Source organism: Triturus cristatus, chromosome 8, assembly GCF_964204655.1.
Source record: "Triturus cristatus chromosome 8, aTriCri1.1, whole genome shotgun sequence".
In the NCBI taxonomy this organism is placed as follows: Eukaryota; Metazoa; Chordata; class Amphibia; order Caudata; family Salamandridae; genus Triturus; species Triturus cristatus.
Window position 1 is genome coordinate 13,845,743 of NC_140591.1, and position 27,538 is coordinate 13,873,280.

A 27,538-nucleotide genomic window follows, 5' to 3' on the forward strand; every position below is an offset into this window, starting at 1 on the left:
TCATGAGTGGTACGCCATTTCCTCTCATGTTTTCTACATAGTTTTTTTTGAGTATGTAGCTGGGGGGTAAACCAGGCAGCTTGCTGACGTTTTGGATAAGTAGAGAAGCGTTTCACTGGCGCAAGATGGTCAATGGTTTCTGTTAATGCAAAATTGTACTTAGTGTGAGTGCTTCTTCTAGATTATCTGAAGGTTTTTTCCGAGGTACTTTTAGGGAAGCTTGGAAGTTCTCTGAAGAGACTTTTTGCCATTGCCTGCGGGCCATCCCATTGTCTTGACTTGGACCCCTATGTTCAACTTTATGGCTCTTAATGACAAATTCAATTAAGGCATGGTCAGTCCATGTGAGTTGCACTGGTTGTTCACACTGTATGTCAGGTGAGCTGGACAGAACAATATCCAATGTGTGGCCAGCCATATGGGTAGGACCTTCATTCAGTTTATTTAGGCCTAGGAGTGCAAGATTATTCAGAAAGGCTAATGGTTCCACATTATTAGAACATTCACTGTGAATGTTAAAATCGCCTAGTAACACAAAGTTAGTACTGGCGAGTACGTGAGGGGCTATGAGTTCAGTGAGTAAATTTGAAAACTCTGCTATGGGGCCAGGACGACGATAGATCAAAGCCCCTTTCCAACTGACTTGGTCTGATAAATCAATTCGGAAAATGAGAGCTTCCATCTTTGGGTCACAGTATTCATCCAGAACACAGAGGTTAATACTGTCTTTGTGTATAATGGCAAGTCCTCCCCCCATCTTGACTGATTTATCCATTCTGATAAACTTGTAGCCTTCTGGTATTGCCAAAGTGATAGAATGCGTGGAATGGGGTTTGAGCCAGGTTTCCGTTCAGGCTGTATTGAAGAAAATAAATCCCAAATTTCAGTAGAATGTTTGGGAAGGTAACGGGTATTGCAAAGTATGTTTTTCCATTTTCGCTGGTTTTTAGTTGTGAAATATGGCTCACATGGTGAGGAGGCTGGATTTATATAGTAAGAAGTCTTGTTTGATAGCTGATGATCAGATGTTACCCAGGTCCGCCTTATATCAACAACATTGCTCTGATAGTAGCAGTTTCTACACGAAAAATGGTCCTTCAACTAGTAGCACAGAATCATGTTGACAGTATGGTAAATTAGTGTTTCTAAAATCGAGTAATTCCTGTCTAGAATAGCACGCAATGCTGCTTACGGCATTCACATCTGAAATGGCCCGACCAGGGGTCCTGGCTTCTGGCGCTGTCCTGGCGCGGACGGGCGCACGTCCCCTGCGCGTCGCTTGTTGCATCCTGTTTATATGGAGGAGGTTGGAGCACTAGAGCGCCAACCTCCTTCCACCGGAAATGGGTGGAAATGGCAGCAGGGAATTAAAAGATTTTAAAAAAAGACTCCCTCCACAACAATCGAGCAACGCTTGCGGTGGACCGGGGGGTCTAGCACACAACAGTAAGGTAAGGTAAAATCAAAAAGAGGTCTTAATTCAATTTTAGCAACATACAGCCTACACGAATTAGCCATGTTTAGAGGAAGACTCAAAAAGCATACCAACAACCTGCTGAGCAGTAATCCAGCAGCTAGCCGTAATCCTTCCTAAGAAAGGAGACTTCACAAACAAGTCACCTACAACCAACACTTCAAAATAAGTATTAAACAAAGTGTGGCTTTATACTCAAAAACAATATGACTCACTTGCCAAAGATAGCTACACTCACCAGCACCTACTCTGCAGCGACACAGCAAAAAACGATATCCCACTAGAAAGAGGAAACAAAACCAATTACTCACAAGACAACAAAATACACATCGAGCACAAACATACTACTATTATTACACCATTTGCAAAAAACACATTCATGCAGGGAAATGAAACTCATTTAGAGTAAATAGCACAAAAAAAGTCTCTTACCAAATACATGCAACTACACAAACTGCAGCACCACTAGTAACGAAACTGCAACCTGGAGCATCAGTCTAAAAGCGCAAAAGCCTTGAACTAGAATAAAAAGGAAAAATAAAACGTAACAATTGCAATTCAGAAGAAATAAAACAATTAACTTTATAATACGCTATATCACTTCTTAAATGGTCAATTTGCCAGATGGGCCTTCAAATAGGGTCGAGAAAAATGGGAGGTGATCTTGCCCATGGGATCTGGTGGGGTTTCAGCCCCCCTCCCGCCTGGGGGCAGAAAGGCCAAAAAACAGGCAGATCCGTCCCCATGGTGGGGCAGAAAATACATAAACTTAAGCACCTTGGAAGCAACCCTTGGCCAAGGGGTCGATTCCTGGGCGGAAAACTACGCTACGCTCGCCGAGTGTGCGTAGCGAGTGCAACTACGCAAATCGCACGTAACACAGTGCAAAAACACGTAACGTAGCGGGCATTTTTTAGCCTGCCTGCGGTCCTCAACGTCAAGTTGGCGACCACGAGCGAGGAAAATAAACCTCCCGGCGAGGTTCTCAACGTGGGGAGGTCCGGTTTCTCATTGCGAGTAGTCGCGTATGCTTACGACCGCTCACGATGAGAAACTACCAGTCCACGTTGAGAAAGCTGCCACTCGAGTACAAATCTACTCGAGCGGCAGAAAACGACCGCTTGCACTGTGCATGATGCCTTTCGCAATGATTGCACAGTGCTGACGTGCTGACAAGCATCCGGCACTGTGCAATCATTGCGAGCAGCATTTCCCTACCGCACTACGCAGTTCGCGTAGCGCGACTACACAAACTACACCCAGGGTTAGTCGATTCCATCTGCAATAAAATAAAAAATCCCTGGTGCCTAATGGGGTTTTCTGCCTGCCCTGGGGACAGAAAGGCCTTCCAGTAAATTTGACGCATTTGGAAGCGACCAGGGATTTCGTTTTTCGTTGTATGAAAGCCTTTGGTTGCCTTCATACAACAAAAAATAAAATCCCTGGTGCCTGGTGGGGCCCCCTCCCTCAGGGGCAGAAAGGCCCAAAAAACTGACTGATCTGCCCCCAAGGGGGCAGAAGAACATCCAAAATATGTATGCCCCCTTGGAAGCGACCCTTGCCCAAGGGTTCGCTTCCATGCATTTAAAAACATCCCTGGTTCCTAGTGGGGGCATTTATGCTGCACGATCGCAACGCTGTGCATGATCGTGCAACACAAATGCCCTTCAAAGAGACATCAGGGGAGAGGAAAAACTCTTTCCTCTCACCTGATGCTTCAACGGGTAAAGAAACCCCCCTCCCGGGGCAGAAACACCTACCTGACTCCGTGGAACGCCTGGAAGCAAATGGCTTCCCGCGCGTCCAGGGCTTACTGATGACGTCTGCATGCGCTGTGCGTGCTGACGTTATGGAATTGCCTGGGGGGGGGTCGGGGTGGCACCGGAATCTCTTCCGCTGCCATCCCCCTTTGTGGGGTGTAGATGGGCTGCCCATGGGGTACCGCCAGCGCTTCTCCCATGGGTGGGTGCCGTGACGGAGCGGTTCCGTCATGAGCACACGCCCACCGTTGCTCATGACGGAACAGCTCCGTCATGAGCATAGAAAGGGTTAAAAGCAATCACAGACATGGTAGTCTGCTAACCCTAGCAGGCCACCATCCCTGTGATTTTAGCGATTCCCAATGGGTTGCTCATGAGTATTAATGACGTAGATCTGTTTGCTGCCCACTGGGAATCACTAAATGTGTGAAACGTGCATTAGTACACGAGTGGTTACAATTCTCAAACTGCGAATCGCAAAAATGTTCTATTTGGTAATAACAAAACCTATTTACACCTGGCCTTAATTTCTCAAAGCAGCAAAATATACTCCCAACTTATAACTGAGTGCTAGATTCTCATATTTCATAATAATATCCAGGATCACTGGTCTTCATAATAAGCAATATTAGAGTTTTTTCTCCCCATGTGCAAAGTTATGCAGAACATGATAATGTGCTGTAAAGTTAATGTTTCTTTATTGGCCAGTGGGCATCTGTCCTTTTACTTGCTTTCATTCAATCTGATTGATTAATTTTATCATCTCTCTTCGCATTTCTGCAGATAAGCCCTTTCCCTCAGTATAGTTTGCTTGACCATAAATAGTGCTTTCCCTACATAAAAATAAATCGCAGTCCTATGACTAAAGTTACTTACTGATTTCAGAAGTTTCCATTCATTTCTACTCCTTAATTCTTCTAATTTAAAGTCTGCTATATTTAATCTGATTCGTATCCTCAGTGTAAGCTTATTTCATTCTGTGACCGAGTCCATTTCAACATTCTTGTTAAAAATAAAAACAAATCTGATTGAGTCAATAGGAGCAGGTTTAAACGATACTAATGGCCATCATATTGCCAACATGCTTGATGTTAACGATAGCACACTAGTCCTACAAAAAAATATATTATATGCACTACCCTATTTCTCACCCTGTACCTCTTTCAATATCTTTAATCTACATATACTTACTTCCTTAATGCATCTATACATTTTCCATGTACTTATGGATCTATATATTTATTACTTTTCTCCTAAAAAAGCATATTCAATGCAATACCCTGTCTCTCACCCTATACCTCTATCAATATCTTTAATCTACATATACTTACTTCCTTTATGCATCTTTAAACTTTCCATGTACTTATGGATCTATATATTTATTACTTTCTTCTAATTCAGCATTTCCAATGCACTACCCTACAGGGCTCGAAAAATCCCCAAAATTGTACTAGTCCTGCAGGTCTAGTACCTTTAAAAAATCTCCTCGCCCTAACTGCAACCTACTTGACCTCAGTCTCTGAAAGTGGAGTAAATGTGACAAAATAACAAGATTTAAAGGCATCTTTATTGCTTATTAACTTTGTGAGCAATAAAAATGCCTTTAAATCTTGTCATCTTGTCACATTTACTCTGTTTTCCGAGACAGAGGACAAAAGTTAGTTTGTCTTCCTACGCGCCAGAAAGGGCGAGTAGGTCCTAAAAACAGCTCACCGTCGTTAAATTTAGCTCGCATATGCGAGCGGTAGAGTGGATTTTTCGAGCCCTGCCCTATTTTCACCCTATACCTCTCTCAATATAACTTGTACCTCAACTCTGATTCATCTCAAACCTCTTTCTACTACTCTTTCCAATATACTAGCCTATTTCTCACCCTGTGCCTCTATCAATATATTCACTACCTCCACTCCCTCATTCATTGATGAGGGGGGGAAGGGGGGAGCTGCTACTGCTCAAACAGCCATGTCTTGAGAAGTCTCCTGAAGGTCAGCAGGTCCCGGGTCTAGCGCAGGTGGATGGGGAGGGTGTTCCATGTCTTGGCAGCGAGGTGGGAAAGGGATCTGCCGCCGGTCGTTCGGTGGATGCGTGGAACGGTGGCGAGGGCGAGATCAGCGGAGCCAAGCTGGCGGTTGGGGGTGTAGAAGGTGATTCGTTTGTTGAGGTATGCTGGTCCGGCGTCGTGGAGTGCTTTGTGAGCGTGGGTGAGGAGCTTGAAGGTGATCCTCTTGTTGACGAGTAGCGAGTGCAGGTCCCTCAGGTGGGCAGTGATGTGGCTGTGATGGGGGATGTCGAGTATGAGGCGTGTGGAGGCGTTCTGTATATGTTGAAGTCTGTTCTGGAGTTTGGCCGTGATTCCCGCGAAGAGGGCATTGTCGTAGTCCAGCCTGCTGGTGACGAGGGCCTGAGTGACCGTCCTTCTGGTTCCGGTGGGGAACCATCTGTAGATTTTGCGAAGCATGCGGAGGGTGTTGAAGCAGGAGGAGATGGCGTTGACTTGTTGGGTCATTGACAGTGCTGAGTCCAGGATGAACCCCAGATTGCCTGCGTTGTCGGTGGGTGTTGGCGCAGCTCCCAGCGAGGCTTGCCACCAGGAGTCATCCCAGGTGGAGTGGGTGGAGCCGTGGATGAGGACCTCCGTCTTGTCCGAGTTTACGATGTTGAGGTTGTGTGATCGGACGATGTTGGCGAGTGGTGTCATGTAGATGTTGAAGAGGGTTGGGCTGAGGGATGATCCTTGGGGTACGCCGCAGGTGATCTTGGTGGGTTTCGGATCGAAATGGGGGAGGCGGACTCTTTGGGTTCTGTCGGTGAGGAAGGAGGTGGTCCAGTCCAGGGCTTTGCCGCGGATCCCTGCGTTGTGGAGGCGTGTACGTAGGGTGTGGTAGCAGACGGTGTCGAAGGCGGCCGAAAGGTCTAGGAGGATGAGGGCCGTGGTTTCGCAGTTGTCCAGCAAGGTCCTGATGTCGATGGTGGGGATGAGGGCGATTTCGGTGCTGTGGTTTCTGCGGAATCCAAATTGGGACGAGTCCAGAGTGTTGGTCTCTTTGAGGAAGCAGGTCAGTTGTCTGTTGACGATCTTCTCGATTGACTTTCGCCGGGAACGGGAGCAGGGAGATGGGCTGGAAGTTGTTGAGGTCCTTTAGGTCTGCCTTGGGTTTCTTGAGTAGAACGTTGATCTCGGCGTGTTTCCAGCTCTCCGGGAAGGTGGCGGTCTCGAAGGAGCTGTTGAAGATCTTCCGGAGTTGGAGTGAGATGATGGAGCTCGTTTTGTTGAAGATGTGGTGAGGGCAGGGGTCTGACGGTGAGCCGGAGTGGATGTTGTTCATGGTTTTGATGGTGTCTTCGTCGTTGACGTGGTTCCAGGAGATTAGGAGGCCGATGTGGCTGGGGGGCAGTGGGTCTGCGATGTCAGCGGATGACGGGCGGGTCTGAGTGTTGAAGCTGTCGTGGGTGTCTATTATCTTGCGGTGGAAGAAGGTGGCTAGAGAGTCGCAGAGGTCCTGTGAAGGTGGGATATCGTTAGAGCTGGAGCTGGGGTTGGCGAGTTCCTTCACGATGTTGAAGAGCTCTTTGCTGTTGTGTGCTTTGTTGTCGATGCGTTCCTTGAAGGAGGTCCTTTTGGCGGTTCGAATGAGTTGGTGGTGCCTGCGGCTGGCGTTCTTGAGGGCTGCATAGTTGTCCGGTGTCTGTTCGTGGCGCCAATTCTTCTCAAGTCTTCGGTAGGTCTGTTTGGATGCCTGGAAGTCGGTGGTAAACCAGATGGCCCTTCTGTCGGTGTGTCTGTTTGAGGGTTACTTGATCGGGGCAAGGGTGTTGGCGCAGTCATCGATACACTGCCTGAGGTTACGGGCGGCTGTGTCGGTGTGGTCGGTTGGTGGGTCTCGGGCAAGGGTGGTGATTAGCTGGTTTTCGGTGACCTTGTTCCAGCTGCGGTGGGGCATTCGTTGCGGGTGGTTGTGTTGGGTGTTTTTCTTGAAGTGGATGCAGCGGTGGTCAGTCCAGTGGAGTTCGGCGGTGTGGCTGAAGGTGACGTGATTGCTGGCGAAAAAGATGGGGTCGAGCGTGTGTCCGACAGTGTGTGTGGGTGTTGTGACGAGCTGTTTGAGTCCGAGGTTGGCGATGTTCTTGAGCAGGGTGGTGGAGTTGCTGTCGTTGGCGTTCTCGAGGTGGAAGTTCAGGTCTCCGAGGAGGATGTAGTCTGTGGAGGCCAGGGCGTGCGAGCTGACTATGTCGGTGATGGAGTCGCTGAACTGTGGCCGGGGCCCAGGGGGTCTGTAGACGAGGGTTCCTCTGATGGTGGTGTTGGAATCAATGTGGATCTGGAAGTGCAGGTGTTCGGCGGAGCTGAGCATGTCTTTGGTGCTGGTCGATATTCTGAGGGTGTTCTTGTGGACAATGGCGATTCCTCCTCGCGGTTTGTTGGTGCGGTCCCTGCGGGTGATCTTGTAGCCATCCGGGATGGCTATGGCAACGTCGGGTGCAGATGAGCTGTTCATCCAGGTCTCCGTCAGGAAGGCGACGTCCGGACAGGATGAGTCGAGCAGGGACCAAAGTTCGACGGCGTGCCTGTGGACGGACCGGGTGTTGAGTAGTATGCAATTGAGATGGTTGAGGCCTGCCCTGTTGGGAGGGGCAGGTCATGCTGGTGTACGCTGGCTGGTGAAGCTGCAGTTTTGGCAGGTGAAGGGTCCGTGGATGTGCTTCGGGGTGGCCTGGAAGCAGGTAGATGAACGGCCGGTGTTGAGTGCGTGGAGGAGGTTGGCGTCGTAGTGGTGACGGGTGTTGTGGCGCACGTGGGGGCCAGGTGGTCTGGCGCTGGGTGCGGTCCAGGTGCGGACGGGCAGAAAACGAAATACAAAATGGGGTACAGTGGCAGAAAACCAGACTACAACAGTGTTATACAACAGCAGTAACAGAATGCAACAGTGTGATACAACAGCACAGACAGAATACAATACAATAGTAGACAAGTCGAGCAAGCAAAAGGAATAGAGCGAGCAGACAGATACTTATGGCTCACCACTGGGCCACCATCGATGAGGCGCAGGCGGCAGCCTGACGGGTGGAGGAGGGCCTCAAACTTGCAGCAGCAGCGAAATCAGGGAACAGGGACACGGGCACAACAGGTGGAGCTGTGCGGTGTGGTGAACGACCTGCCTGGAACAGGGTCAAGGGTCGCTCTCTTCACCGCGCAGCGGCCGCCATAAGAAGGGAAGTGGGAGGGAGGAGCAGCTGGGAGGCGGGAGCGATTAGGCGAGCGAGGGGGGCGGGGACGCAGCGGCGAGAGAGGAGAAGGCTGAAACGCTAGTAAGGGCTACAGGGGGAAACGGGCAGAAAACGAAATAGAAAATGGGGTACTGTAGCAGAAAAACAGACTACAACAGTGTTATACAACAGCAGTGACAGAATGCAACAGTGTATTACAACAGCACAGACAGAATACATTACAATAGTAGACATGTCGAGCAGGCAAAAGGAACAGAGCGAGCAGACAGATACTTACGGCTCACCACTGGGCCACCAGGGATGAGGCGCAGGCGGCAGCCTGCGGGTGGAGGAGGGCCTCAAACTCGCAGCAGCAGTAAGATCAGGGAGCAGGGACACGGGCACAACAGGTGGAGCTGTACGGTGTGGGGAGCGACCTGCCTGGAACACCTTACACCGCTTTTACTATACTGATCCAGCAAAACAAGCCTTTCTAAACTCTTCCCTCTGACTCTTCCCCTCCACATCCCTTTTTACTCATCCCAAGCCTCCCACTATTTCACCTCACCTCTAATCCTTATGGGTTCCAGAGTAGCGTGCTACTCGCCGACAAAGCGTTTTGACTCCTCGTCAGGTAGTGTGCTCTATATAAATGCAAACCTTTTTTTTCCTCTTCCATCCCTCTGCTCTCCTTTTCAATCCAAATAACTGAATACTATCCACCACTCAAATTACTTTCATATTTCACTCTATTAATTTAGCACTAATGCTTTATCGGTTCTGGAGTAGTGTGCTACTTGCTGAAAAAGCACTTTGACGCCCCCATCAGGGGTAACGAGCACTATATAAATGCTAACCTTTTTTCCCTTTGCTATCCTTCTCAATCCAAATAACTGACTAATATTCACCACTCAAATTACTTTCATACTTCACCATACTAATTTACCACTAATCCTTATGGGTTCTGTAGTAGCGTTCTGCTTGCCGGAAAAGCGCTTTGGCGCCTCGTCAGGGGTAGTAAGCACTATTTACCCCAGTATTGGAACTTTCATAGATTCACATGCTTTGTATCATTCCCCGTCGTCGGAATGGGAGCCTCGGTAAATAAAAAATATATCATAACCATAGAAACAAAAGAGAAAATAGGCCTAGGCCTCATCTCATTTTGTAGTATATCACCCTCTTTGTGTAAAAGAGCCCAAACTTTTGCCAGGACCAATCAGCACAGCCTCACCCCTTGGAACCTTCCTGAGAGAGCTCAGAACCTCAGATTTTTCTACCGCACGTTGTGCTAGGGAGTCTCCACTTAGCTCTGCTCAGTTTTTCACAAATTTTCTGTTAGAAATCTACATTTTACCACCTATACTGACATTATGTCAGAAAAGGAAAAGAAAGCCTTATTCAGATCCTGTGCTTCTTGTGGAAAGAAGAGACTTTTCATTGAGGATAAGCATGAGAACTGTATTTACTGCTTATACCCGGAACACAAGGCCACAGACCGCAAGATTTGTCGGACCTTCTCTACCAAGACTCTGCGGGACAGAGAAGGTCGGTTGCTGACATGGCTGCAAAAGCTGAAGACCAGGAAGGAGGTTCTCTCTTCAGATGAGGAGGATTCGATTTCTGGCACCTCCTCCAGGAGATCAAAGAAGAGGGGTAGGTCATCTCCCTCCATCTCTGTGGAACCCCCTGTCAAAGCCCCTCACGGGATCTCTGAAAGGTCTGAGGAGGCTAGTCCCATGAAATCTCCTCACGGAAGTGAAAAGGAGAGGCAGGGACAGGCTGCTGGTGTGGACACAGCCTCTAGGGACAAAAAGGAGGTTTCCATATCTTCTCCTCCGTCCCAAAAGGAAAAGCCTGTGAAGAAACACTCTGCAGGAACTCCACAGATGGTTACGGTGAAGAAACAGCGTCCGTCGACGCTGACTAAAGCAGGTACGTCGACGACGATTTCCATAGTGAAGACTGTTTCCTTGGTATCGTCGACGGGACCGTCGACGATGTCTGCTTCATCGTCTACGACAGCTTCATTCTCGTCTTCGACGGCGGTGTCGACGACGAAGACCACGATGACGATGACAAAGACGGCGACGTCGTCGTCGATGCTGATGACGACGAGTTCGTCGACGAAACCATCGACGGTTGTCCCGTCGACGATGAAGAAAGGTCCGTCAACGAGCTTGCCGTCGACGAAGAAGGCTCCGTCGACGACCTCATTGTCGACGACGGTTCACACTCCGTCGACGAAGACTACTGTGCCGATTACTTCGTCGACGCTTGGGATTCCGTCGACGACGACTCCGTCGATGGGACCGTCGACGGCGAAAAATTCAGGATTTTCAATACAAAGGTTGAAAATTACACCGAACATGACTTCACCTAGGCGGGTTACGCCTTTACCACCATCTATGCTTCTAGATGAGTCGGAGGACGAGGATGAGGGTGAGCAGTATGGGGATGCCTACAGTCCTTCAGATCTGCATGTAAAGCAGCAAGAGACTGATACTGAGGAGTATTATGGCCAAGAGGAGCAGGAGGAGCAACAATATGGTCAACAGGAGGTACATCCTCGCACTTTGAGGCAGGATATGATAGCTTTACCATTTGCTCTGGTTACGGACTTGCAGATGATGTTGCAGGACTACAGAGCTCGTTTTCCATCGCGCCCTGACGTTCCTCCAGTGCACCCATCTACATCGGTGGTTCCGCGAGGGACGGCAGTGGACTTACCACCTCTTCCTAAAGACGTACCCCACCAATGGTGGTACCAGTAGTGGTTCCTCAGACTTCATATCAGGAACCTGCCAATGAAGATATACAGGATGTGGATACGGATGAGGACGATGAGGGGCACGTGGACCCGCTAACCGATCCAGGGGACCCGGATGTGGATCCTGATGACACTGGAATGCAAGATCCGGATGCTGCAGGCCGGGAGACGAACGTGTCGCCTCCGGCAGATATTGGGGGGTTCCATAATCTTATGGAGCGTGCATCCAAGAGGTTTGGTCTGCCTCTTACGGTGGAACAGTCGGACTGTTTTCTGTATGACTTTAAGGCGCAGTATAAAAAGTCGGTCAGATCAATTCCCATCATTGAACATGTCTGGGATGAGGGAATTAAGATTATGCAGAACCCGGCTACGGTCATCCCGGTTCTTCCCCGGCTGGAGAAGAAATACAAGGCCCCTGAGGGCAGTCCTGCATGTCTTCTAGGACAACCAAAGCCTGACTCTGTAATATCTCAGGCCGCACAAAGCAAGTCCAAGAATCCGTCAACACCTTTAACTACGCCTCCGGATAAGGATGGCAGGCGGCTGGACAATGTAGGAAAGAGATTTTCCACCATGGCCAGTTTGTTGGTTCGAGCGGCTAATTCATTAGCCATTCTAGGCAGGTACGACCGCCAGATGTGGTGTGACATGGAGCCGTTTATGGACCTACTGCCGGATTAGAGTCAGGAGGAGGCCAGGCAGATTCTCATGGAAGGAGAGAGATGTTCTTCTGAAGTTATTGACTGTGCTATGGACATAGCCTCTACTGCTTTCAGGGCTTTGGCAGGGTCAGCGGTCTTGCGCCGTCAAGGCTGGTTAAAAGCAACCTGGTTCCGTCAGGAGGTCCAAAATAAGATCCTCGACCTTCCCTTTGACGGAGAAATGCTTTTTGGTAAGCATGTCGATGAGGCCCTGCAAAGCATAAAGAAGGACACGGACACAGCAAAGTCCTTAGGATCCTTAAATTATCACAAGGTTCCATTCAGAGGTGCACGGGGACGTGAGTTCTCTACTTATAGAGGAAACCAACGCCAGTATTCAACACAGTCAGGACAGTCATATAAGAATCAGTACTCAAACCAACGCCAAGGTCAATCGGCGTCTTTCTCTCGTCAGTCCCAGAGAGGACGTCAGAATCGTCAGGGACGAGACAATGCCAAGAGGCAATAGCGGCCTCCTGGCTCTAACTACTGTTCCTCCCCTACCAAGGACACCGGTTGGGGGCAGGATCTCCTATTGGCTGGACAGCTGGGTCCTTATAACATCGGACCGGTGGGTTTTGAATATTGTTCAGAGTGGCCATACGTTAGAATTACAAGATCTTCCTCCAACGCGAGCTCCGGACGCCCGTCCCTCAAAACATCTCCGACTGTTACATCTCGAAGCCCACCAACTATTCATCAAGGGGGCGATAGAACCAGTACCTCTTTCGCAGAGGGGCAAGGGTTTCTATTCCAGGTTCTTCCTGGTTCGGAAGACGGAAGATACGTGGCGTCCTATATTAGACCTAAGGGAGCTCAACACCTATCTCAGGATGGTCACTCTCCAGGATATTCTCCGTCTACTGAATCCGGGCGATTTTTTGGCGTCCCTGGATTTAGAGGATGCGTACTTCCACGTTCCAATCCACCCAGCTCACAGGCAATATTTACGCTTTACAGTAGGCAAGAGCCATTTCCAGTTCAAGGTTGCTTCCGTTTGGCCTTCGGTCTGCACCTCGAATATTCACGAAGATGTTGGCACCAGTCGCGGCTTTTCTCAGAAAGCAATCCTTAGAAGTGTTCCCATACTTGGACGACTGGCTCGTCAAGGCTCCATCGCTCAAGGCAACTTCTCAAGCCGTGTCAACTTGCATTCAATTGTTCGCCCACTTGGGTCTTCAGCTCAACAGACCCAAGTCGGTGCTGGTACCTTCCAGGTCCCAAAGGTTCCTTGGAGCTATTCTGGACACGACATTATGCACCGCTCGTCCGTCGGAGGAGCTTCAACGCAAGCTGATCACCTCCGCTCGTCAAGTGCTGCAGAGGAAAAAGGTGTCCGTTCGCAGGTACAAGTCCTTGCTCGGATCAATATCATCCTGCATACCATTAATACCCCATTGCAGGCTTCATATGCGTCCTCTGCAGGAGGAGTTAGACAAACAATGGCGCCAGGCAGAAGGGTCGTTCAACGACAAGGTGTGGGTAACACCAGCTATGCGCAAGGCCTGCGAGTGGTGGCTGGTAAAGGAGAACATCGCAGTAGGATTAACATTCCGGACTCCACCGTCTCCTATGGTGGTGACCACAGATGCCTCCTTAGAAGGCTGGTGAGCGGTACTCCAGGAGCTTCAAATCAGCGGTCACTGGAATCCAGCGCAGAGCCTACACCACATCAACCTCTTGGAGCTGATGGCTATTCGCTTAGCCTTGCTGGCGTTCCTTCCCAGACTTCAGAATCGTGCAGTGCTGGTCCGGACAGACAACACGACGGCCATGCACTATATCAACAAGCAAGGGGGAACAAGATCGCGGACTCTGTCCAAGGAAGCTCAGACGATCTGGGATTTTGCGATTTCTCACAAGATCACCCTGCAAGCCGAGCACCTAGCAGGGTGCCTCAACATCACGGCGGATGCTCTGAGTCGTCAGACGGAAGTGACTCACGAGTGGGAATTAGACCAAGCCACGCTGGAGCGAGTGTTCGAGAGATGGGGTACTCCGACCATAGACCTCTTTGCGTCCCCGGAGAACGCCAAATGTCGGTTTTACGCAAGCAAGGTTCCCCATCGAGGATCGCTGGGGAATGCCCTTTCGATTGCTTGGTTCGGCGCATTTTGCTACGCTTTTCCTCCCATTCCTCTCATTCCTCGAGTTCTCAGGAAGGTCAGGGCGGAACCGTGCAAGATGATTCTCATTGCTCCAGCGTGGGCCCGGCAGTTCTGGTTCACGGAACTCCTGCTTCTCTCCCAGGATCACCCAATTCGCTTGCCGCTGATTCCATCTCTGTTGTCGCGGGATCAGGGACAGGTGCTCCATCCGGACCCGAAGTCACTACACTTGACAGCGTGGCTCCTGAATATAGAGAATTCCGTCATCTGAATCTCTCCAAGGAGTGCAGGGATGTTTTGTCTCGGGCGCAGGCGCCAAGCACTAATAAGACATACAGGGCAAAATGGAAGAGATTTTGTCTGTGGTGCCAGAGGAATAAACTCCATCCTTATAAATCCCTGCCACATCAGGTTTTGCCTTACATCCTGTCACTGGCTAAATCAGGTTTGGCGCACTCTTCTGTCAAGGTACATCTGACTGCCATATCGCGTTTTCGACGTAAGACATCGGGGCCATCTCTATGGTCCGCAAGGATTGTTAAACAGTTCCTTAAAGGGTTGTTTCGGATGTATCCTCCGGTCCGAACACCTCCACCGATCTGGCAGCTCAACCTAGTACTGGCTCAGCTCATGAAAGCTCCCTTTGAGCCGATTCACAGGGCGGACTTGAAGTTCCTCTCTTGGAAGCTAGCCCTCCTCTTAGCGTTGACATCGGCTAGGAGGGTTAGTGAACTCCAGGCTCTGTCCATAGTGGAGCCTTTTCTGCAGTTCAAACAGGATGTGCTAATATTGAGAACCAACCCGAAATTCATCCCGAAGGTGCCTTCGGATTTTCATCTGAATGAACCCTTGATTTTGAATTCTTTTTTTCCACGTCCTTCCACCCAGGCGGAACGAACATTGCATTCTTTGGATGTCCAGAGATGTCTGAAATTCTATCTTGAGCGCACACGCTCTTTCAGGAAGTCTACACAGCTATTTATTGCCTACAGTGTACCTCGGAAGGGGTTGCCTCTCGCTAAGAGTGGCATTTCCCGCTGGATATCCAGTGCAATTCAATTCTGTCATTAGGCTGCGGGCAAACCTTTGGACAGAAAGGCCCGTGCCCATTCTACACGAGCGATGGCATCTTCAGTGGCTCTTTTTGCTGGAGTTGCTATCAAAGACATCTGCAGGGCAGCAACGTGGAGCAGTGTACACACCTTCACAAAACACTACTGCCTGGAGTCGGTGGGAAGAGATGACGCTGCTGTTGGTCAAGCAGACCTCAGGAATCTTGTTCATTGAGAGGTGAGCTTTCCCTACAATCCCTCCATCCTGGTAAGCACATTTGGTTCAGTAATGTTGTTTTCTCTTGGTTACCATGTACTAGTTGTAACTGTAGACTGAGATGGTTATGTAAGGCCAGGTGTCTACCAAAATGTGCTTGTTGTGATTTACTGCTTGCTATTCTGATACAAAGCATGAGAATCTATGAAAGTTCCAATACTGGGGTAAGAAAACAAGTTACTTACCTGTAACTTTGGTTCCCCAGTATTGGTAACTTTCATAGATTCTCATGCGCCCACCCACCTCCCCTGGGAAAGCTCTGCCGGTTTACTGAGGTAGTGGCTGTTGGCACAACGGCTACGAAAATCTGAGGCTCTGAGCTCTCTCAGGAAGGTTCCAATGGGTGAGGCTGTGCTGATTGGTCCTGGCAAAAGTTTGGGCTCTTTTACACAAAGAGGGTGATATACTACAAAATGAGATGAGGCCTAGGCCTATTTTCTCTTTTGTTTCTATGGTTATGATATATTTTTTATTTACCGAGGCTCCCATTCCGACGACGGGGAATGATACAAAGCATGAGAATCTATGAAAGTTACCAATACTGGGGAACCAAAGTTACAGGTAAGTAACTTGTTTTCATAAATGCAATTACAATACCTCTCCAGTCACCACCAGCTCCTCAGCTCTACAAATTCAGGCCTCTGCCTAAATCTGACCCAGCACAAGACCCCGAGTGACCAAGAGAGAATTCTTCACTTCCACAAATTATGAACTGGCTGGATTTAAACCAGAACACCCCCAAATGTACCATCCACTTGGACTTCTCGTTCAAAACATATGTTCACTAAGAAAACAGCCATTTGGATGACAGCGGTCTGTCACTACGGAAAATCAACCCATACCTCCCTGAACCCGGCTCTTAACCACTGTCCAGGGCCTAATCCTGTCCAACCAAGACGGTGGCACTGTGAGTGACACCCTGAGTCTGCAGAACATCTTTTCTAAAGACCGAGGAAAATACAATGAACTTTATCTAGCCTGTAAACTGTCGATACCGATCGGGAACAGTACCGTCGAAAACTAAAGGCCTTTTGGCCTGAAACTAGATTTTCCCAACTTGAGTCAAGATAAGCACATCCGAACCCAATGGCGGAAAAAAACAATCTGAGGATGGAGAGGATGCCCATGCGCACTGTGGTCCAGGGGAGGAGTCACCTATCTCAGGATACTTCGAAGACTCTTCCAGGACAACAACGTGCAAACATCCGGACCCAACACTAGGTGGCGATCTATGCACAGATATGAATGTCAGCAGCCCACATGCCAAGAACAGATGCACACTGGTAAGTAGCATATTCATTATCCCACCAAGGCCATCTTCACGACCTGTGGCACCACGCACCAACCAGTGATGTTTAATGCTGCACTCAACTTGGTAAAACATCGAAGCCCCGCCCATTTGAAGAATACTCTGTTCACAGTCCTCATCATCTTTGTGGCACTAACCATCATGGTCTCGGTCATTTGTGTTTTGGGGGACTGTTTTAGTGGCCCAGTCCGGAGTATTCGTCTTTGCCTTGCAAACTTCACTTGCTAGAATCTTGTCTATGCTGGGGGGCAAAGGCCAAGATGATGGGTCTGATGAGGGCCAGACTCTGCCAGGCTTTATGGAGGGCAAAGATATAACGGCTTCGGCGTCACATTTACCTTGTACGCAGCTCATCGGTGGCTGGAAGACCCCCCTTAGTGATCTGGCAGGTGAGTGAAGGCTGTCCCTCACTGGGGTGCGGATGGACACACCAATCCCAGGCACCGCTTGTCGGCAGGTGCAGGATGGCCATGGGTGGTGTCTGGACATAATGGGCGCACCTGCTATGACTCCAACAAAAGCTGTGACGCCCTCCTGTTTCCTCAGTGTTAAGTGATGCGTTGGGTTGCACTTCAAACGCCGGCAAGTTAGTACTTTTAACCGGGTTCGGTTGAGTGTGCGGGTCATCACGCATGTTAGAATGTCCTTCAGAATGAGATAGGAGTCGAATATGCCCATGATCATTTTAGCCATCTAATAAGTTTCATTTTGTATCTGTTTTATGATTCTGTTGTTGAATGTACATAATGAAATATGCCTGGGATTGGAGAGACAGATTTCGAAAGTAACAGAGCTGCCGCATTTGGCGTCTTAAACCAGTGAAAGTTTAGAATCCAAAAATGTTGATAACATTTTTCACTTTTTTGAGAGAACTCCATTTTTTTAAAATTTTAACTTTATGTACAGGTGTTGATAAATAGTCATTAAGAGTCGCGATGTAGAACGATTATTGAAATGTTTTACGATTTTCAAAGCCTTGTTTTTCACGGCAGTTCGAACATGAGAATGTCTTGCTTTACGAGTGGGAACCATGACGACTTCGGTAAAGGTTCGGTCTCTGTGGCTTAGCTTTCAGTGCCACTGGCTGTACACCCTGCTTTCCACGTCACCTCCTTGCTTTCGCCAGTGAATATCTGAAAGCGTATGTGGCCAGGGTGATGGGCAGACACAGCTCTGCGCTGTTGAGGAGTTTGGGTAATATTCACTCCATGAGCTGCGGCATAGCCTGTGCGGCCATATTTTCGAAGGTATATTGAAGACTTTCTTTCTCCCTTTAGGTCCAGAGAATAACCAGACTGGGCAGTCTCTCGCCATGATCGCCGCTGCAGCGCGGCGCCGGGACTCCAGCCACAACGAGCTGTACTACGAGGAGGCGGAGCACGAGCGGCGCGTGAAGAAGCGTAAAGCAAGGTGAGGGCGGCAGGGCCACGGGGCCAGGCGAGTGGAGGGTGCTTCACTCTGCCACGGGAGTGCCAAGAGGTGCACAGGGCTATGGGAGTGCAGAGGCTTGGGGCCAAGAGAATGCGGAGGGTGTCACACGGTCAGAAGATGCTGAAAGGCCCCTGAGCCACAAGAATGCTAAGGGACGCCGGGGAGCGCGAGCGAAACACTAGCCCAGGACAGTGTGGAGGACATCACAGGGCCAGCAGAATGCACAGAGGCACACTGGGCCAGCAGCCAGCTGAGTGCAGTGACACCACGTTACAACAATATCCACGGCACATCTGTAAAGTGCTTCGAAGCCCTAGGCATTCCATTACTTGAAAATGCACAAATGTTTGTCTAGAAATGATTGGCTGAGACCCCGCCATGCACTCTTGGAGCAGAAGCTTCAACAGCCCCCAGCTGGGGCATCGAGGGAGCGGTCTGAGAGTCGAGGACAGCATATGTGGTGTAGTAATTCTTAGGGACCCTTGATGCTGGTTCCAACGCACAGTGGACTGGTCACATCACATTATCAGAAGAATGTCCAGGCCCATGAGGAAGAATGTAACGCTTCGTCACCTGGCTGTATAAACAGGACTCCCCCAGCACAATGTGCAACTGGCCGCAATCTGCCAACAGAGTAAAACTGATACTTGATGCTCCGAAGTGGGCCGCAAGGTTGGACCCACACAAGCTGTTCAAGCTGATCACTGTATAGCTGTGAAGGCCCCCAGAGACCTCTGCTGGACACCCCTCCTCAGGGCCATGCTACTCACTCGGTCCTGTTTCAATGTGGAGCCTGGATCCTGAAGCTGCAGCAGTATGTCTTGTGCATCACCAGGTGTGGCCATGTCCCTTCACTGGGCACCATGAACCGGTGCCAAGTACAGGACCGGCCTCTCAGCACTGATGCCAGGGCCTCTGTTTCCTCACCCTTTAATGCCGGAGCTCAACTCTTACTGCTTTTTATGCTTCTTTTTACCAGATTATCACTTTTTGACATCCAAAACTGTAGGATTTCACCTGTGCAGCGCATATGCAGATATCAGTAGCAGACCCATTCCATGTCTGTGTTTTTGTGCCTTGAAAACAAGCATGACTGAGTCCTGTGGCAGATGCTCCCTGAGTCTTCCAAAGGCCATCGTGGAGCAAGAAACTAAACTCTGTTGCTGAGCTCAAGAAATGGGGTCGGTCTCGCTCCCGTTTTGCAGGGCCAGTCACAGGCCAATTCGCCTTCTTGAGGCAAGTCTAAAAGTCAAGAGTCAAAACAGAAGCGATGCTCTTTGACTGATCGACAGGGAAGGAGCTCATAGTCTGCATGCCAAAGGCCCAATGAAAGCTTCGGTGCTCGGGTCTAATCCGATTACGGTTCTGGAGCCAAAGTGCCCCCTTCACCCCCAGCCATTGCTAACGCCACAGCTAATCCTAGCCTTCGAGATCATGCTGCATCTGTTAATTATGGTGTCAGAAGCTGCTGGCTCCCATATTTCCATTGGGGCCTCCATTTAGGTTGTCACCAGTGGGTTCCTCACCCAACTAACCCTTTATGAACTCTGCCTCATCTGCTTCCAGATCCCCACACGCCTCAACTCTTTAGCCATGAGCTCCACTGCTTGTTCCCTTAAGACTGCGGCCACTAGATCCAGAGCTACCATCATCTGAACCCCCTCCGGTCTGTTTGAGAACAGCTCTCCCTCTGGTGCCTTATCTCAGAGGCAATATTATAGGACAATGAAGACCAACCGTTGCTCTGATTCTGGAGCTCTGCCAGGCAGTGCGCACAATGTCCCTAATCAAGCCGACGATGTGGAGGCAGAGCACTTGTTTCCTCTTCCTTGCAGTGGGGCTGGCCTGTATGTTTATCTCCCAAATACCAGTGGCTTGGACTCTTCAGAAGAGGTGCCGTTGAATTCACCCAGCAGAAGAGGGCTTCTTGCTCAGTGCTGGTTTGCACAGCTGTAGAGGGCTTCTTGCTCAGTGCTGGTTTGCACAGCTGTAGAGGGCTTCTTGCTCAGTGCTGGTTTGCACAGCTGTAGAGGGCTTCTTGTTCAGTGCTGGTTTGCACAGCTGTAGAGGGCTTCTTGTTCAGTGCTGGTTTGCACAGCTGTAGAGGGCTTCTTGTTCAGTGCTGGTTTGCACAGCTGTAGAGGGCTTCTTGTTCAGTGCTGGTTTGCACAGCTGTAGAGGGCTCTTGTTCAGTGCTGGTTTGCACAGCTGTAGAGGGCTCTTGTTCAGTGCTGGTTTGCACAGCTGTAGAGGGCTCTTGCTCAGTGCTGGTTTGCACAGCTGTAGAGGGCTTCTTGCTCAGTGCTGGTTTGCACAGCTGTAGAGGGCTTCTTGCTCAGTGCTGGTTTGCACAGCTGTAGAGGGCTTCTTGCTCAGTGCTGGTTTGCACAGCTGTAGAGGGCTTCTTGCTCAGTGCTGGTTTGCACAGCTGTAGAGGGCTTCTTGTTCAGTGCTGGTTTGCACAGCTGTAGAGGGCTTCTTGCTCAGTGCTGGTTTGCACAGCTGTAGAGGGCTTCTTGCTCAGTGCTGGTTTGCACAGCTGTAGAGGGCTTCTTGTTCAGTGCTGGTTTGCACAGCTGTAGAGGTCTTCTTGTTCAGTGCTGGTTTGCACAGCTGTAGAGGGCTTCTTGTTCAGTGCTGGTTTGCACAGCTGTAGAGGGCTTCTTGTTCAGTGCTGGTTTGCACAGCTGTAGAGGGCTTCTTGCTCAGTGCTGGTTTGCACAGCTGTAGAGGGCTTCTTGTTCAGTGCTGGTTTGCACAGCTGTAGAGTTCTTAGTGTTGCATGGCCTACCTCCTGACCAAAGCTTTGCAACCCAGGGCCTTCCACTCTGAAGGCCTTGGTGCCAAGTCCCTTCCTGTGGCGTGGTCTAAACAATTCCGATACTAGACCAAGCATTCCTAATGTGCTATCAATAAACATGTCAAATTTCGAGTGTGCCCACATATTACATCACTCATGACATCTTCTATGACATCACTGATGATATCACTGCAACATTTGCAGTGAAAGTATTGTTGAGAAAACAAACTGTGCATGGCCGGGGCATGAGTTATAGTTACTTGAGAAAACCATAACTGGTGAATTTCTATGGTTTGGTGTGTAATTTCTGAACCTAACTATAACGCCCTGCAACCTTTGTTTTGCAGCATGTATCCTTTTCTGGATTCACATACAGTACATTGTTCCACCATCTAGTGGTTGAAGCCAGAATTGTCTTTGTGTTTTTTGTTTCTCTCTTTGGAGCGTCGAACACTATTTGGTGCTAGGACTCGTACAGAACCAGTGAAATTCCGCAGTTATAGATATAGTTACTTGAGCTAACTATAACATACGCCTTCGCATTGCACTTCTTATTACCTCACATCACTCATGACATCTCAAATGACATCACTGATGACATCATCCACAGAACCACTCACACCCCATATAACCTCTCGATGTCCCATGCACACACCCACACACATTCCCATTCACAGACCCATACCAGTACTCACACACCCACTCCTCCATAGAACCACTCATGCACCCACTCACTTGTACAGCCACTCATGCAATCATTCACTCACCAATACAGCCACTCATACTACCAGTACAACCAGTCACATAGGCACCCACTCACCCATACAGCTACTCACACGCCCTTGTATTTACCTACACATATTACATCTTTTTGGATAAGCACTCCAGTGGGGTGCATGTGGTTTCCAGCTCTGTCCTCTCGTGCTCTTCCCTCGCTTTTCCCCGTGCCCCCATGCTCTGTATTTCTAACTCCTTCATGTACTTCTCCCACACCTCACTCAGTGTTGCTGACTCCTTCGTGCCTTCTGTGACACCCTCACCCCTTCATGTTGCTCTCATTAACATGTCCCCCCCCAAAAAATCGCCCCTCTCCAATGCTCTGTTGCTCTCTCCCTCGTGTACCTCTCCTTGCTTCCCCTCTGTGTTGCTCTTCTTTGAATGCTTCCCTCACCTTCAAAATGCCCTCTAGCTCCGTGTTGTTCTCTCCCTTGTCTGCTTCCCCCTCTAAACACCCCACCTTCCATGTTGCTCTCTTCCTCGTGTTTCCCCGTCCCTCCCTTACTGCATTTTGCTCTGTCCCTCGTGTGCTTCTCCCCCCTGCAAACCTACCCCATGCTTTCTGTTGCTGTCTTCCTGGAGTGCAGCTCCCCCTCATAAAAAACAGCCCCTGCATTCTGTGTTGCTCTTTCAGCTTTTTCTCCCTCCCTGGACACACCCCCACACTCTGTGTTGCTTTCTACCTTGTTTGCTTCCCCACCAACTCACTCGCATTCACTGTTGCGCTTTCCATCATGTGCTCCTCCCGGGAAACACCCCCAAGCCCTGTTTTCTCCCACACAACCCCCCAGATCCCCAACAGCCTTGGCAAAGCTAGTAGGACAGTAGAAGAGACCTGTTGACTTTGCCACTGCTTGATTTAAAGCATGTAATATTTTAATACATATATGCACAAGTTCTGTTTTACTAGCTTAGTTTATCATATGAAAGTTAAACTACGATGTTGCTGACTAAATAGAAGTAATTTTGTATGTTGTGTCAAAGACATTGTTGGGAATCATTTTGTTACCAACACTTGCAGATATTATCTTTTTGTTTCATAAAATACGTCAAACTAACGATGTATTGTTCGTAATTCCTTGGGTACCAGAAGTCGATTTTCTTTCATTAAATGGGTCCTCAGCCAAGCTCTTGTGTATCCTCTGCAGGCTTGTTGTTGCAGTGGAAGAAGCTTTCACACACATTAAGCGACTGCAGGAAGAGGAGCAGCCCCAGCAGTCGCCAGCGGACGTGATGGACCCCCGAGTGGCAGCACAGGCAATCTTTCCATCCATGGCAAGAGCTCTGCAGAAGTACCTGCGTACGACCCGGCAGCAACATTACCACACCATGGAGAGTATCCTGCAGCACCTGGCCTTTTCGATCACCAACAATATGACACCTAAGGTACACACGTGTCTGCAGCACTCTGACTGCCATTTAGGAGAGCAGACGTGGTGTGTTTGTTGTTCAGTATGAATGTTAGACTCTCCATCACCAACTAACGTACCATGTGCACTGGTGCATACAGTTCATCTTTGTCCAGTCTATTCGGATACTGGGTACCTGCAGGTTGGAGATTGGGATTCCATGCTTTGCTTAGAGGCTGCCATGACACAGGTCTGGTGACATTGTGCTCCATTTGCTCTCCACATGGTTTTGTTTGGAAATATGTTGTTTGAGGCATATGAGCTGCAGATTACACACTATGCATAGATGGCCATCTGGTGTTGGGTCCAGATGTTTGCACTTGTTTTTGTCCTGGAAAGTCTTTGGAAGTCACAAGGTAGGTGACTCCTCCTTAGGATCATAGTGCGCATGGGCATCGGCTCCATCTTCAGATGGTTTTTTTCCGCCATCGGGTTCGGATGTGTTTCTCGCGCTCCAGTTCGGAACCGTTACTTGTTTCGACGCGCAATACTTCACCCTTTCGACGGTATTGTCTCGATCGCGAACCCTAATCGGCGCGCATCTCTACAAGTCCTCGATTCCGGTCGTCGAAGAATGCCTTCGGGCCAACCTGAGCCTTGGCATCTGGCTCATGGAAAGGACGCCTTTCAAAAAGTGCCTCGATGTGGGTCGAAGTTTCCCCACATCGATCTGCATGAGGTGTGTAACCTCTGTCTCTCCCGAGCACGAGGCCAGAGACTGTCCGGCTTGTGCCTCTTTCTGCTCGAAGAAGACCATCCGGGATCGACGATCTCGAAGGACCATGACTCGCTCGTCGAGTTCGATCCCCGACATCTTCCAAAAGGGTGTCGATGTGCCAGAGGACATCGAAGAAGAGACTCCAGCTCAACGGGTCGTAAGTAGAGACGTTGACCCCGACCCCCTCCCTACAACAACAAAGGCTTCGGTCACACCTTCACCTTCGGGCTCAGGTGCACACCGACACACTGCTTCCCATGCCCCACCCTCGGGCCCGGCAAAGAAGCCTACCAAGCCTTCCGGCGACTCGGGCTCGAGTCTGCCTGCCACCGGCGCCGAAACCCAATCATCGGCACCAATCCTCGGGCCGACCGCTACTTCCATCCGGAAGCCCTTGGCACTGGCCAGTGACTTCCCCGGCACCGAAAAAACACTCGGAGCCGATGAAGAAGCCACTCCCCAAAAGTTCAGACTCACACTATTCGGAGCCAAAAAAACCATTGACACCGAAGAAACACACAGAGACTGGTGAACCACACGGCTCGAAGCCCAAAACCGCTCCGGAGCCGAAAAAGCCCTTGATGCCAACACAGTCGACACCGAACACCCGACCTTCTTCAGAAGAGCTTTTTCGACCAGACCCTCAACTAAAAACTCTAACTAAAGACCCTAAAACTGGTCAATTAACTCGGAGTTCCAGAAAAAGACCACTAGACATGCCTGCACCAGCTCCACCACCTAAAAAGAGGGATATATCCACATCACCTTTTAGGGTCCCTTCTCCATCTCCCCAACCTCGTTCTCCTACGCCATCCCCTACACCAGTAGACGATGACGACACATATGATGAAACAGGAGACGGTGATGACCTGCCACTAGATGATCCCAGTCCACAAGGTTCCCCTGACCCCTGGGATGACTATAATACGCCTGATGTCCCTAATGTTCCACAAGAGGACATCTACCCCTCTAGGCCTTCCCCACCAGAGGACACCATGGGTTTAATCAGCTGATACACCGGGCTGCCCAGTACCATGAGGTCGACCTGCATACAGAACCGGTCGAAGAGGATTTTTTAATGGACACTTTCGACACCACCCAAAGGTCCACATCCACTTTTCCCATGCTCAAATGGGTTATTAAACACGCTACAGAAGCATTTAAGGACCCTGTCAGGGCTAGAGTCATCAATCCTAGAATTGAGAAAAAATACAAAGCTGCACCTACAGATCCAGCTTACATTAAGTGCCCTGTTCAATTAGACTCCATGGTGGTCTCAAATGCTAGGAAAAGGTCTAATTCGCAGACATTAGGTGATGCAGCTCCGCCTGACAAAGAGTCTAAACTCCTGGACGCCTCTGGCAAAAGAACAGCGTCACAGGCAGCTAACATTTGGCGCATCGCAAACACTCTGGCCCTGTTAGCCAGATACAATAGGGCTCACTATGATGAGTTGGAGTCCCTACTCCAACACCTCCCGGACAAATACAAACATAAGGCCAACAACCTAGTACAAGAGGGTAAAATTATCACCAACACCTCCATCCGGTGTGCGCTCAATGTGGCAGATACGGCATCCAGAGCAGTAAACACAAGCGTCCTTCTCCGCAGGCCCTCGTGGCTACGCATTTCCGGTTTTAAACCCGAGGTGCAAAGCTCTATCCTCAACCAACCATTCGACCAAAAACACCTTTATGGCCCTAATGTTGATGCATCCCTTGAGAAGATGAAAAAGGATACAGATATAGCCAAATCGATGGGAGCCTTGCAATCGCAAGCTCCCAGACGTTCTTTTTGTCACTCATCCTACAAGGGCAACTCCAGGGGATACTCGTCTGATACCCAATCCACCTCTTACAAGGCTCCCACCCAATCCACCTTCACCAGAGGTTATCAGAGAGGAGGAAACAGAGGCAACAATAACAAGGGCAGAGGCAAGACTGACAACAGCAGATCTGCCTCCACCCCTGCCCAATGACTTCCCTCCGCTTCCCCCAGACCATTCCACTCCTGTCGGGGGAAGACTACAACAGTTCCTTCCTGTCTGGACCAACATCACCACAGACAGGTGGGTGCGACAAATAGTGCAATCAGGTTACTGTCTCGAACTTACCTCTACCCCCCAAACATTCCACCCAAACAGCGTCCAATGTCAGCAGAACATTTGTCACTACTGAAGCAAGAGATAATTTCCTTACTACAAAAAAGTACAATAGAACTAGTTCCCCTGCATCAACAAAACACGGGAGTTTACTCCCTGTATTTTCTCATGCCAAAGAAAGACGGCTCTCTGAGACCTATTCTAGACCTCAGGCCACTAAACGTATACATACAATCAGACCACTTCCACATGGTCACAGAATTAAGCCCCAGGCGTGAGACTGGACCCGGAAAATGTTCTTGTCCCAGCATCTCTGCACGCCGGGGGGCGACACCACGCGACTCCGCCCGCCGTCTTCCGCGGGCATGATGTCAGCGAGGTCACATAAGCCCCACCCCAGCGCGCTGACGTCCGTTTCCTTCTTTTCCGCGTGCCACGTGGAATCCGGACGGTGTCCCTGGCCTGTTTTCAGGTGGTCTTTTCACACTTTGCGTTTCCTTTTGGGAACAGTGTGCGAATGCCTTCGGCTTCAAGACGTGCTCATCTTGCGCGCGATGGACCCTCACCCTATTTGTATGTGGTGTTTGGGTGAGCACCATGACTCCACGGACTGCGAGGCTTGTCAGCAGATGAAGCTGAAGTCCCGGCGGGAGCGCCGGATGAAACACCTCTCGGCCCGCATGTCCAGGTCGTCGTCGTCACCGCGTCCGTCCCCTGCGGAAGGATTCAAGAACCGCCGCTTCCGTCTCCGACATTGTCCCTCTCCGAGGCCGCAAGGGCGTCACTCGCCTCTTGGTAAGTGTTGCAGCTTGTCCCCGAGGCCAGGTCCCTGCCCTGTGGGGGGCGCGGGTTCTCTGCGGTTTGTGTGGCCTCGCGTGTTGCCATCCTACCCGGCGTGGGGGCGACCGGAGTCCAAATGGAGGCCTATGCTGCGGCCCTGCAGGCCTCCTTGGCTGCTCCTCCTCTTCCTGGGACGTCCGCGGATTCCCTTGCCAAGTGCGGAGCCTTCTGCGGAGTCGCCGGCGGCTCCGGCGCCGACCGGTTCGGCTTCAGGTTTTGGAGATGTGGTGTCATCGGGATGCGGCACTAATTGGTTCCCCCCTTCGGACCACGGCGCCTCTGCCTCGCCGCAAACCCCCGTGGGGGTCCCTGTGGTGTCGCAGGCTTGTGGGATTCTGCGGAGTCCCTTCTGTCTTGCGCTTCTCAGGAGGGTGCCTGCGCTGATCTGCGGCACCATGTGTTGGATGGCCAGGAGCTGGTCGCGTTTATTCTTTGCTCGGCTCTAGATGTCTCTGAGGCTCTTGGTCGCACTATGGCTTCTTCGGTAGCCCTCCGTCGCCATGCTTGGCTTGGCTTGGCTTGGCTCCTCCTCCTCCTCCTCCTCCTCCTCCTCCTCCTTCCTCCCTCCTCCCTCCTCCTTCCTCCCTCCTCCTTCCTCCCTCCTCCCTCCTCCTTCCTCCCTCCTCCCTCCTCCCTCCCTCCTCCCTCCTCCCTCCTCCCTCCTCCCTCCTCCTCCCTCCTCCCTCCTCCCTCCTCCCTCCTCCCTCCTCCTCCCTCCTCCTCCTCCTCCCCCTCCCTCCTCCTCCTCCTCCTCCTCCTCCTCCTCTTCCCCCTCCTCCCCCCTCCTCCTCCCTCCCCCTCTT

At 50.2% G+C, this 27,538-nt stretch overlaps 1 protein-coding gene across 1 annotated transcript in view; it reads left to right on the forward strand.

Moving 5' to 3' along the window:
- VANGL1 (VANGL planar cell polarity protein 1) overlaps window positions 1-27,538 on the forward strand; it is a 385,233-nt gene that overhangs the window by 325,501 nt on the left and 32,194 nt on the right. Inside the window, exons 6-7 of the mRNA XM_085620730.1 lie at window positions 17,937-18,069; window positions 22,816-23,053. Coding sequence (XP_085476856.1) covers window positions 17,937-18,069; window positions 22,816-23,053 — 371 coding nt within the window. The remainder of the gene's footprint in view (window positions 1-17,936; window positions 18,070-22,815; window positions 23,054-27,538) is intronic.